This window comes from Ambystoma mexicanum, chromosome 1q, assembly GCF_040938575.1.
Source record: "Ambystoma mexicanum isolate Mex_15411 chromosome 1q, UKY_AmexF1_1, whole genome shotgun sequence".
NCBI lineage: Eukaryota > Metazoa > Chordata > Amphibia > Caudata > Ambystomatidae > Ambystoma > Ambystoma mexicanum.
The window spans coordinates 127,053,401-127,067,355 of NC_090922.1; the positions used below are offsets into that span (position 1 = coordinate 127,053,401).

Genomic DNA, 13,955 nt, shown 5'->3' on the forward strand with positions numbered 1-13,955 from the left:
AGCCATTCTGGGAGAGCCTATAGATAACCCATGGAAAAAACTGCACTCTCGCATATACCTTTCACTTTGCATGTAAATTCAAATGTACCGAGCCAGTCCAGAATATCACCTTTACCATCATACACACTCGCCAAATCTTTTGGGAGACGAGGCTTCTGAACCTGGAGGTGTCTGGCAAAGAAGACTCGGAAACAGAACATTTTCATGTCATACTCATGCTGCATCTCTTTCTCTGAGTTGCCGTTCCTTCCTCATTTCTTTTTCTTGCATTTTAGATTGTACCTCCAGCTTTCTGTACTCAAGCTGCATTTTGATTTTTTTTTTTCTAGTTCTAGAATCAGCTCTGCTAACATGTTGGATACTGGTAATTGTGACGCTAGGAGATTGGGAGGTGGATCAACAATCGTATTAACATACACATCTCCTTCTACCTCACATCTTGGAAGATGAGGTCTAAGAGTTAAACTTTGCCCTTCATCATTTTTCCATTGCACAAATGTTCCATACTTTGTCTAGCCATATGTTTATAGAGGGTAGTTCAGTCCTCCCCCAGAGATGGACAATTGACGGTTTGGCCGCCAATATTAAGTATGCCAACAGCTCAAGCACAGTTGTCATACCGAGCTGTTGAATGGGCCAGTGAGGCCCAAGATGCAGGGCAGAGGATCCCCTGTAATCCCAAATTATTTCCTTCAATTTGGATCTGACCTAAAGCCAGAAGTCCTGAATTTCCAGACACCCCCATAGAGTATGTAGCAGAATGCCCTCTGTCCCACTTACCCTCCAATACATCTTAGAATTGTTAGGATGAGAATGATGTAGGCGAGAAGGGGGTTTATACTATCTTGTTAATATTTGTTCCTGTGTTTCCGCCAGGTGTGGGCAAAGTGTAGTTAAGGCCCCCCTGTATATCTCGTCCCAATCTTCTGGGGTTATCATTTCTCCCAATTACCTTTCCCAGCAAGCACAGTAGGATCCACGATCGGGCAAGCCACATCAGTGGTATTATTCTTACTCTGGCATAACATTTTGTATTAGGCATTTTTGGTAAAACAAGCATAAGTGTTATTACGAAGCAAGACTGGCATTTATTATGCTACCAGTCTAACCATTTCTTACTGAGGCACAATATTTTGTATTCGGCATCTTTGGTATAAAGCACGCAGGATCGGTGGTATAATTCTTACTGTGGCATGACATTTAAGCAATATGCCACGAGCGGCGGGGGCGTTACTGAGTCTGGTAATACCCCAGAGCCCATAGTTTTAGGCCAGAGCGAAGCAAGGGCCTTAACATAGGCCCCAGGGCATTACCGGACTCGGTAATGCCCCCGCCACGAGGGGCATATTGCTATTAGTACTCTGGCCCACAAGACCGGGGTAGTAAAAGCATTCTTTCTGTCCCGAAACGCTGCAGCATTTCCGGACAGGAAATAAAAAATAAGGAAAATGGCCGCCAGGAAAATGAAGTCTGTTTTCCCCTTCCATGGCGGCCTTCGGGAGCGGACGCGATGTTCCCAGCACATTTGCTCCTGAAAAGGGCGAAATCAGAAGGGAAGTGGGGTTTGGAGGGTGGGAAAGGGGAAAAAAACATACCTGAGTACCCGGCGGGGGGCGATGGCAGCCTCTCGGCTGTGTTGAGGCTCGGAGTGGGAATAGCCCTGCTTCGAGCCTCCTCATTGGCTGAGGGGCTGCCAGGCATCCCACCGGGAAAAATGGCTGTGGAATCCCAATCGAGGGATTCCCGTCCGGGTAACGACCCGGCGAGAGCCAATCCGAATGTGTTTTACATTCTGGTTGACTCTCGCTGGGTACTAATTTGGATTAGGCACCTTTTGGTAAAACGAGCATGAGTGTTATTATGAAGCCAGACCGTCACTTTTATGCATTTAGTCTAGTCCTTTCTTATTGCGGTATGACATTTGTAAAACAACCATAAGTGTTTTTATGTAGCTAGCCCAACATTTCAATGCAGCCAGTTCAGTCATTTCATATTGTGGTATGGCATTTTGTATTGGGCATCTTTGATAAAGCAAGCATAAGTGTTATGTAGCTCGACTGGCCTTTTACTACAGCCAGTTTGGATATGTTTTCATACTTTGGCATACATTTTTAATGGTAAAGCCAACTAGAGTATGTTCTTATGTGGTGTGGGATACTTTGACCCATTCAGCAGAATCCCCATCCATAACCAAGCTGCGCTTCTGCATTCAACAGCAAAATGGCTGCGCTGGCTCCTTGGAGCACCATTGCATCAAAACTGCGTTTTGCAGTGACAAAAGGATGGCTGCACCATCTTGCCAAACACCTATTGGGCGAGTTGGAACAGGGAGCACACAGAGAAGAGTGCCAGTGGGTGTTTTTGAGTGCACAAAAAGAAGCAAATTGTAAAAGACAGCACTGCTCAGCTGCTTGCAAAACGTTCCCATTGAAGAGGGAATCTTTTACACTAAAAAGGATGCTGCCCTGACGCTATTTTCATCTACTCCACATCACATTGATTTTATCAAAAGGACCCTGCGATGCCCATCCATATCCAGATTGTGCTCCAGCAGAACAAAGCATGATCCCTGCATGGCAGGCTGTGCCAGCCAAATCTGAAAAAGGCAAAAGAAACTTCACTTTCAGCAGAAAACGCTTAACATTTGAGTCACAAAATGTCAAAAAAATCAATGCTTCAAAGAAACTCCAGCTCTCTGGGCCTATGTCAATTTCAGTGCATCAGTGTTTCAAGCAACTTGCTGTATAAAAGGAACCGACTATGGCTACAAAACAAATATTGGGAAGTCCGATGGAAGAACCAAATTTAAAAGGGAAAATCCTAGCAGCTTTCCCCACGTGTCAAAATGGGCTTTTGCAAACCAAAAGAAAATGCCTGTTTTTAAAAGTACAATGTTGAATAAAAACCTGTCCTGGCCTAGCAATGTAAAGGGGGTTTGCTGGGAAACATATAAGGGATGTTTTACTCGACATGCTTACTTCCGATTCAAAATAAACTAACATAATGAAATAAATGTGTTGGCTGTAGTGGGAAATCAGCCCAAACAGGTTTCTGCCATGGCCCAAAGGAAATTTGGGTGCCGATGACAGCATTGCCCTACCCCCAAGAGAAGCCACAAGGGAGAGCTGGGACACCTACATGTTAACCACTACCTTTGAAAACTTGAATAGACCAAGACAAAGAAAGGTCACACGCTTGTCAGACATTTGTCTGGGCAGAGGACTCTTAAATAGAGATTCTAGGACACCTAGGTGCGAAATTAAGTCACACGTCCTCACAACTCTTACTGAGAGCTTCAAAGCCAACTCAAGAGCAGCCTGGAAGCACATGACCATATTTGGAGGACAAGGGCAGATCATTTGTTTCAAAAGACTAGTATAAACTTTTAAGAGTTTTATCTTTGCAGCAGGACCGCGCCGAAATGTAAAAATTGAACAGTTTAAATGTGATTTCTGTGGCTTTCAAATAAGATATCTTGGCTGTCAATAACATGTATGGGACACGCACGCCAGAAAAATGTGAATCATGGGGAAAGGACATATAACAGAAATATGCCCTATGAGAATATGTACCCATGCATAAAGTTATAGAATTTTAAGTAATATATTTCTCACTAAAAAGTGTGAAAAACTGATAGGAGGGCGAAACAAAGTCTGATAAACTGTAGAGTTGGGCTGCCATGCTCAGTGTGAAATATATAATCTGTCTAGGTCATTTGTAAAGTTGTCAAAATTGTGTAAATGTGTGATTTATGAGAAAAATGATTTTGGCTAAAGTAACTGTGAAATGATCCTATGCCTTGTAAACCCACATCATAAAGCTGGTGTCATGTCCGTAGACGCCCAATCAGCTGTCAGGAAGGCGGTAACCATCACCCCTGGCCAAACAAGTTGTTAAGAGGCGTGCTCAGCTAAGCCTGCCCTACCGTATAATTCGATTATGTCACCATGCCTTATAAATAAGGGTGGCTGACAGAACTCTAGACAGACTCTCTCCTGAATTTCCAGCACAGGCGTTACTGATCTTCTACATTCATCTTGCCAGATTCCACTACAAGACCAAAGCATATCTGATCCTACTCCAGCCAGGCCAAAGCATAGCTGACCCTACTTCAGCAAGGCCTTGATCTTAAAAAAAAAACACTAACCAAGGGGACCAAGGGGAAAAACTGTGACCAGACCAGCTTCTTGCCCTCTAGCTGCATGCCCGCTATAGCTCTGTCATCCAGCTGTACTGCTATCCAGTGACCCGAATTTCCCAGCTATTTGCTACCTGGTGACCCGAGCTGCGCAGTGACCAGAACCCGGTTGACTGTTGCAAAATCCCAAATTCAAGCGTGGACTGTGCGTATTCTCCCCATCCTATAGAAACACATAGCCTACCCCATATTGACCCTTTTGTCTTTGTTCCACTCTTTAAGCAACCTTATCTTGCCTTGGTAATTTGTCCCACTGTCAGAATTCTTTGTGCATCTTGTCTATGATTTCCTAGTGTTAGCGCCATTCTTTCATTCACCCCATCTTGTAACTCCTTAGCAATATTTTGAATAATTGAAATGAATTCCCCTATAGATCTGAATGCGGGGTGAAAGCGTTCAATTGCAAATTAACCCAGGATCCTACTGTGTCTTTCTTTAAAAATATAGTCCTAATAATTGTTATAAAGTCTATTATGTGGTCATTCATGCTGGCACTCGCACACAGACCTGCTGTGGAGTCACAAGTTGATCCAGGAAGCTTTATTGTACAGGATGTACATTATATACACCATCCAGTTACTCTTGTACTATGTACATTGACATGAAGTAAAGGACAGGGACAGTGAGGGGTATTGGATTTATGTACATAGGAGAGAAAAACCCACCGGCCATCCTACCATCCTAGCTCAGGCCCCCAACTGACACTCTCAGAACATGCACTCACAGATCCACTCAACATTCTCCTGAGCTGTGTTCATGCATCAACATTCTGACAGCAAGCACTCCAGGCCAGTGACATTACATAACAAGCTACATTACAACATCTCCCTTTCATACCCTGACACAAACCACACTACATCACAACATCTCCCTTTCATACCCACATACAAATCACAACAATTATCTAGCTTAAGTAAAATCTTTTCTTTTTCTCAGCTGATTTTCTCTTTCACTGCTTCATTTTACCAAAAAAACGAGCTTCCCTTTTATTTTGCAAATCTCATCCAAATCTTCAGCTACAACCATCCTTTCACTTTTATATTGTCCCTGTGATGTGCATCTATCCCACAGCCCAAAAACCGCACTGCAAATCTGAGTATTTAACCCGTTTTTCATAACAACCGTTTGTGTCATTTAAAATGGCAATTGAGAAAAAAATGCAACTTTCCCACGTGCGATTTGGCTGCATCGTGTTCTTACTTTTAACTTGTTTTTGAATTGTATGCCTTAGGTTGACACCTTGCCTTGTGATTGCCAGTGTTTAGATATTCCTGCTATTGTGAGAAATCATATTTGCCTTATAGATTTAACCGCACATTAATTAATTGTTGTTTGCTGCACAATATCCTTGAATCCCTGCTGCTTCTTTCTATCCATTCCAAATTCGATTCATAGTGGGTTGGGACGGCATTGCAGGGGGAAATCTTAACTCGGGTGCTATCTACCCAAATAGAAAAAGTGCTCCTATTATAGCCGGTCAAGTGGCACAGCTAGCAGAGCACTCGATTTGACATCCGTGCAGAGCTTGCTAACGCAGGTTCGAATCCCGGCAGGGCCAAAATCAGCCTTTCATCCTTCTGAGGTCGATAAATGAGCACCACGCACCGTGGGTAATAACAAGCAGTGCTCAGATACCTCAGGGTTCGTAGCGCTATATAAATGCCAAATCATTATTCATTTGTGCTTTGTATATGTATATTGGATCAGATCAGTGGATGCTCTGCTCAGGCAGCATAGGCTCCCACTTCTGTTCCAGTGATGCACACAGTTCTGGAACTGTAATTTAAGGGCGCCCGCAAGGTAGCGTAGGGGGAGCCACCATCTATTCTCTCCGATCTTGGTGAGGAAGAACTTGGAGCGAGATATCCCATGCAAGCCCGACTCCTACCCCTTCAGCATACCCCAGTCCTCCAGGGTCGCATCACATGCACATTTCAAATATTTGTCAGCCTTGCAATCTGGGCAGACCGGCTTCACTCTGGGGGATGTGGATTGAGATGTCTGGCAAACCCAGCCCTGCTTGTTCTGGATTTTATTCACTCAGAGGGGTCGTTATGAGGCCTATGTCCAAGATCACATAGGCATAAAGGCGACCATAGTGGCTTTTTCATTGTGAAATACAATCATGAAGGAAAACGAAGAACACTGCCTGGTCACAGGGCTTTAAAAACACCAGCTAATCATTTTCCTCCTGTTCAGGAAGCAAGTGGCTACTTTAGGTGTAAAATAAGAAGCCACATCACCATGAACTAAATAAAAAGTATATAGCTGCCATCAGCCTCTAACATGAACACACACATTCTGGATGAGAACACCCACCCTGGAACAAATTGGGTTAACTTTACAGAACCACTTTCCTAGTAGCCTTCTGTGCCCCATATGCATCACATTCAAAAAGTGAGTAGCTGCCTTCAATGAGACTTTGGAAATTGCTTCACTGTTAACAAAAATAAGCCAGGGCACCAAAAAAGCCAGCAGATGGACTAGGTGAATACCACAATCAAAAGAAAACCAAAAACAGAATTTCTGATCCAACACACACTTCGGTGTAAAATGAGGCTAATCTCTTGAAGCCTCCGCCCCGATTTTGGTCCTCGTCTTCTCTTTCCCTTTCCTTTCCATCACCCTTCTTTAATGTTTTTTTTGTTCCCCTGACTGATTTACATTTAATATTTTTGTTAAAATCCTACTTATTTAGAGTCCTTTTTTAAAAACATGTTTAAATTTTAGTGAATTTGATATTTGACAGCATGTTCATAGAAATGGTCCTGCATTGTGGTTGGTATTTAATGTAATGGGTTGCATTGAAGTGGTTGCGATGAGATATACTGCAGTTTGACAACTCCATTATATTCCCAATTTGGAGAAAAAACCTGCTGTCCTCTGTGATGAATCCTGCTGAGTCATCGCTGATCCCCCCAGCCTAAAGTCTCTTCCCATGTGTCCAGGGGAAGGCAGACGCTATCTGTACATGATCCTGCCCCTAGGGTTGGTATTCGGGGGGAGGGGAGGGTGGTGGTGGAGGCGGGTGAAGGGAGGTGATGGCTCCGACAGGGGAGATGCAGTATTCTTCCCTTGAATGAAGAAGAAACCCTAATCCCAGAGTTTCTAATGGCCTGTTATCATAAACATCGTAAGCAGAACTTTATTTTTCCTTCACATGTGCATAACTCCTCTAAAATTCCTTTGACATCTAATGTTGATGGTGATTGTAATGTCAATACAAATGTGCATCAACAGAACTTAAAATACTAATTCAATTCCCAGGAAGCTTTAAGTACTGGGACGAAGAAGTCAATGAGGATCAACAATACTGACAATAGTAATGTGCAGTCAATCAACTACGCAGGACATATAAATCGGAGAAACACCTGCAGATGGGAGAAGGTGAAGGAGAAGCTAGATCGGACTGCAGAGTACGCAGAGCAGGAAGAGGCGCCACAGAGAAGGGCAGACATGCGGGAGTGAACCAGGCTGAAGGAGCGAGGTGCTCCCAACCTGCCTTTTGTCAATCCAACCTACCGGAACGATGGGAGACTCAACGGGTTCTGACTGGGTCCAGAGAAGTGCAGCAAAGGAACCGGCAAACGCAGAAAGGTTTTCCACAAAGCTGTCCGACCAGGAAGCAGCACCTGTATTGGCGGGTAACCATAAAGCCGTCGGTGGAGCTGAAAAGGTATTTGATAAGTTGTAGAAGTCCTATCCAAAGCAAAACTCTGCCGCTACAAGTAGTCATGGGTCGGAGATGCAAAGAGATACCGTTGAGTTGGCCATTTGATAGGGGTAACCCTGAGGCATTCCGACCGGTACATGGACAATTAAGTGATCGTTTTGAATACTGACCAAATAGAATTACAGAAAGAACATTGTGCAATTCTCATAAGAGATGGCAGATGGGGGGAAACATGGAACAAGCATTGGCAAGAGCTGAGAGACATTGTAAGGGAGGTTGACAGAAGAAACTTGAACAATCCCCACTGTAAGGGATGTCAGTATGGGGGAAATTGGTGCAATTGCTAACTGAATTCAACAAAGTTTAGCCACTGAGGATGTGCAATTGTGAGGACATTGAAGAGATATGTGAATACTGCGGAGAGACCTGATGAGAGTATCGTGTAGTGGAACCTTTTTGAAAGAGAAGCCTGGCAGGAGAGTACACCAGGGGATCTATGTGAGCCAAAGGGGCATATTCCTCACAGGGGAGTATACCATTAAATGTAATTTTGCATGGAAAAGGAGTCTTGGTCCTATTAAATCTTTGTTGAAATTGGATAGTTCAGTAGAGAGTTCCTGGCAGGGGAGTGTACCAGGAAATCCAATGTTTTGTTGAACAAAAAACTTTATGTCAAAACTGAACATTTTTGCTTTGGCCACCCTAAAGACTGTAAAAGACTGCCTGTCAGTATATTTCAACCCATACTGTAAAAAGAACATTTGCCTTGCCATCTTAAGGAGAATACCCAGGAAAGAGACATTTTCCTTCACCTGAATGGAACTTTGGTGATATGCCTTTTTCCTGAAACCGTTCAGGGGAAGAGAATTTTTTATGTCAATGTGAGGGTCAGATGCAATTTGGACACAAGGTCAACTTTATTTTAGTTTTATTTTCATAGGTAGGGACTTTCTCTTTTGATTAGGGCAAGGTGGGCCTTTTTCCAAACCCATTTTCTTTCAATAAATATGGCGAATATTGAGAACATTGCAACTTTGTGTCCGCCTCTCATTACTGATCCCTCAAACATTCAGTCTGACTTTGTGTAATCACAGTACACTCCCACTTTACACAATCCCTGTATATGTTGGCAATCTCAGTATAATCCTAGTTTTTCTGATCCTAGTTTATTCACATAATGCATTTTATGACATTGCCGGTACATTTCGAGTTTTCATCATGCCAATGAAAGCTTAGTTTTACAATCATAGCAGATAGCCAAAGTAATTTACTATTGTCCACTGAATCACAGCATACGAAATTCCAAGATTTAAAAATATTTGCACATTTTAGTTCTAAACGTTTACAGCATGCTCCAAATTTACTCTTGCACTTTTGGTATACCCTGACTGGGCTTTTACGCAATGGAACATTACTTCTGTTAACTCTAGGAGAATTCTGGTGTATTCAGTTTGCACAATTCGTGTACTCTCGCAAAATTTCAGAATACTTGCAGTTGGCTATCAAAAATTCCAATATACTCCCTCCCAACTCGAAGTAAATTTCTAAAATGTAAACCAAACATTCCATATCAGCCTTTTCTGTTTTGCACAGTCCAAGTATATTCTCAGTTTGTACAAACCCAAGTTTACTTTATGTTTGACAATCCCAGTGTGCTACTCTGAAAAATCCCACATCAGCCACAGACATTATGCAGAACAAACTGTGATGTGAAATAAAACTGCTTGTGCATCTCAATCTGAAAAGAGTCAACACACTTGTATACCCTGTAAGACATATGGCAGGCTCCAAACACCTGCCTCACAAAATAATCCTGAGGACCTAATGTGTCAACAGCTACACTCAAGATGCCTAAGAAAGAGGTTCCTCCCTGGTTGGTAGCAGGTATTATAAGGTCTTATGCCAGATGTCATGGAGCTCGCTATTCTGGAAATGACCAGAAGAAACCGAGATTGGTGGGGAGGGGTGGGATTTGGGCCATGCCTATCGGTGTACAATGCTGGTAGCAATGAAAATATAAGTGCATAGAAATACAAACGCAACATACAATTGATGTAGTCTGATCTTCCTTTTTTTTAATGTGTATTTGTGGTCCGATGACTGAGGTGTATACAGAAAAACCTCCGAACTGGGACGAAGTCCTCCAGCTCTCCTCTGTGCACTTGATTCAGATTAGCTACAGATGCAATGTGGCGATTTCACAAAGTGTCCTTCCATACCGAAGTCCCATGTCCATAGCTTTATTTGAAGGGGGTAGAACACTGCAGTGCAAATGTTGATTAGATTTCCTGCCTGCTGGAAAACCGAGTTCTGAAGGCTTAAGAGATTGAAACGATGTGCAATACAACCCATTGCTAACTGATCTAGTAAAGGGAAAGGTTTTGCAGTCATTGTAGCCACTCTGGGTGCCCTTTTTGTATTCACGGTATATAAAACGTTTCCGAATAAAAACAAAACACTGGTCAGAACTGTGGGAGCTTTTCATGTAAACTGTGTTCCATTCCCAACAGAGATTTCCCAAGTGACGGTGGTACAAAGTGGTATGGTGTGTAGCGTTTTTGTAGGCAAATGATGGTTGCTTAATTTCTATAGCTTACCTTGAATGTCTAAATCTTGCATAGGAGGATCAGAGTCATAGGTTGCACGGTATGATTAAAAGGGTTCAGGTTTCCTCTATAAAGGAAATCGCATGTGAAAATGTGTATGAGGGCTGGACTGATGCTGTGAATATTACGGTTGAGCCCAATTATTGTCCAGTTCTCTTTCTTTACACTGTCTGTGCTTCTATCCGGGAAAAGGGGGGGGGGCACAGGATAGATGGCACTACTTCTTTAATAAGAACCTTTTCATTTTTAGGATGACTTGGAGGCTATGATCGCCCAGTTTCAGTCTCTTGATGCTACAAAGACACAGGTGCTAGAAACGGCTGCCCCTCCGCCATCACCAAGGTGAGAATTCACCTTGATATTTTGTGCATTATTGTTTTATGCCCATCTCCCTCCTAACAGGAGAAACCCAGCTTTTCTACACCTGAGGACAGTTGGTGATGGAGGTCTGACAATGACCACGTCCGTGAAGGAAATGCGTAGCAGACTGAAGGGGCTCTTCATTTTCCACAAAGGTGTCATCTAGTGACTTAATTGCTGGCTTATGAAACCAAAACAAAGTTCTGAAATGCTATGCTTTCTTCTTTCAAATGTACTTAGTGTTGTTAGGCTCTTGTGTCTCACTCATAATCTTGTTAGGGTGCTTGTCACCCCACTCGTTAATTTAAATGTATGCCCTACAATCTGAAGTCCATTGTTTGGCCCACTTACCTAACTGCTTCACTGTTCAATGTTATGCAATCTCTTCATGCATTGCTATCTCAATGCCAATGTTATCAATCTTTAAATGCACATGAAGCCGTGTGGCTATTCCCTCTTCTTGTTGCATAATCTTTGTGATTGCATTAGAGGACATGGGGACACGGGCATTCAATGTTTGCAATGCATGTGTGCAGTGCCATGTGACAAAGTCCTAAGAGATGCTTGGGTAAATGGAGTGTGGGTAGGGGGAACTATGATGTTTAGTAGAAACCACCCACTCAGTGATACTGCACCCTCAAGAGGTACATGGATGATCCCCCACACCCCTACCCCCTTGGTCTTCATCTCCTATTCCCAACCTTGTCACATGAGCCACTCCTGTTTCCCTTAGAGACCATCAGCAATGTTATTCAGATATTTGAAGTTACACCCAAAGATCGTCAGCCCCTCTTGTAGTGCAGACAGTTGTGGAGTCTGAAGGCATACAAGCATGGTGTACAAATTGAACTACGGACACCGTCTTACCAGACACTTGCTATGGCAGGAAACTGAGGGGTGGGCAAAATCTCCAACAGCTGTGCGCAGCAGTTTGTGAGAGCATGCACCCGACACACTAGGCAGAGATAACCTTGGTAAAATCAGATGGCCACTATGACGGGGCCACCTGGTTCAAAGATTGAAGACGGCCCCTTACAAATCCTCAGCTCACCAAGCAACATGCTGGCAACATGCTGGCAACATGTAATTGATACATCTGAGTCAGGGAGGGGCTTATGACGACCATCTAATTTTGAGTCAAGACCAATGAGCAAGCTCGGGTGCCACCACTAAACCCACACGGTCCATTTGCAGACCAAGCCCAGATATGAAAGTGGATAGGCATAAGCTCAGTGCAGGTGTGGACTGACCTACAGGGAGTAAATCCCTCCCAACGTGCAAGCACATGTTCTGGGAAAATGTGTATCCCGCAAGGGCAGGACAAAGGAGTTGGCTGATGGTTTAGAGAGGGGGCCCTATTACTAACTCCCTGTGTGTGTAAGCTTGCAAAGAAGAGTTATTCTGTGACAGGATCTGACTTGCAGAAGTAGGGAATCATAGGTACCTCATCCTTGATGATTGATAACATCTCAATACAATGCAAGTTGCTCCACAAGAAGATACATGAAACTAGTTTGTTTTATTACGTCTAACCTATAATACCATGATTCACACCTCTATTTCCACTTTGGGTGTGCCAGAGAGCAAGTACATAACGACTAATTTCTGAGTTTTAGACTGTGTTGTTTCCTGTGGTGAGGGAGACTCTTCGTTGCTGCTGGAGGGAACAGTGCAGTATAGCATTAGCTCAGTCCCTGCTCCCAGGGACAATGCATGTTAGTGTGACCATGATGATCCCTGTACTGGCCAACTTCAGGTAGCTGCCGAGATTGTGTGGCAATCACTGTGGACCGCGATTTACTCTGGAAAAACCTAAGTAAATGGAATATATACCCTGGATTTCTGTACTGTATAAGATAGTTATATTGTGATACAAAGTCCCAGATTAGACAAAATTAAGACGGAATCTTAGTGACCTAGTAGATCCAAATGTAGGCCTAAATCAAAGGCCCCCACCCTCTACAATTGATGTCTCTGATATGGGAACAAAAATAGATAATTGTCAAAATAACCCGCCTACGATGTTTAAAAAACTAGCTGCTTAGCATACGCTGATGATACCTTATTGCTGGATAAAACTACCACGGGCCTACAAAGAAGCATTAACACATCATGCAAGAAAGAACTCTTTGGTTATAAATGAACAAAAAACAAAAAATTATGGCAGTACAACATTGTAAGACTAAGGCCCATAAGTGGAACTGGAGAATGGGATTCGAAAAAATTGAGTTTCTCTTCATATGTTTACCTGGGAGTACATTTGACAAATTATATGAAGGCAACCCAATTGGAGAAATATACAAGGAAAAAATAATTAATGCCATAATAGGCTTTATTAGACCGAAGGGAGGCTTTGCCCTCAAAGGCTTCTTAAAACTATATCAAGCATGCTTAACATCGAGTTTATTGTATGGTATGGACATATTTACCAATAAGGAAACGGCTTGTATCAGGAGACTAGGTGGAATATTATGGAGAAAGGCCTGGGTTTGCCCAATCTCATGCCGATGTAAGGAATTAACAGAGAACTCGGCCTCATATCTTTGCTCACACGGAAAAAACCTAACATGGGAATTCTGTATGTAAGGATACTATATGGTGACCATGAACCGTTAACACTATTAAAACAATTCCAATGGGACCCAGAGGCGGTATATTCAGGACAGATTGGAATAACTATGTAGAAGACGTCTTTGTAGACATAGGCTATGAATATCGGAAGGAGAACTCTTGCGCGATAAACGGAAAAAAACTAAAAGAATGCGCGAAGACCTGGGAGCGCGATTCAAGCATATCTAAATTGGGTCAAATCCGCAGATACGAATTATATGTAAAACAAGGCTTTAGAGTGCATGCCCCATGTACATATATAACTTTGACCATAGCGTCAGAAGATTCATGCTATTATTTAGACTTTTATTACCAACTCTATCAAGAATAGGCGCTTGGAGTATTATAAAATATGAAGATCGCACGTGCCGACTTTGCAGCCTTGAGATTGAAACAGTTAGGCATTTACTAACGGGGTGCCCACAATTAAGAGGTGTATACTAAATGCTATTTAAACCAAGCATTTCCAATATACAATATACTATCCGATGAAATGTGGGCGTTTCTG

The 13,955-nt window shown here is 42.9% G+C and overlaps 1 protein-coding gene across 1 annotated transcript in view; it reads left to right on the top strand.

The window, feature by feature from the left end:
• Positions 1–13,955, top strand: part of KLHDC4 (kelch domain containing 4) — a 461,477-nt gene that overhangs the window by 25,034 nt on the left and 422,488 nt on the right. The window contains exon 2 of the mRNA XM_069636170.1: positions 10,728–10,819. Coding sequence (XP_069492271.1) covers positions 10,728–10,819 — 92 coding nt within the window. The remainder of the gene's footprint in view (positions 1–10,727; positions 10,820–13,955) is intronic.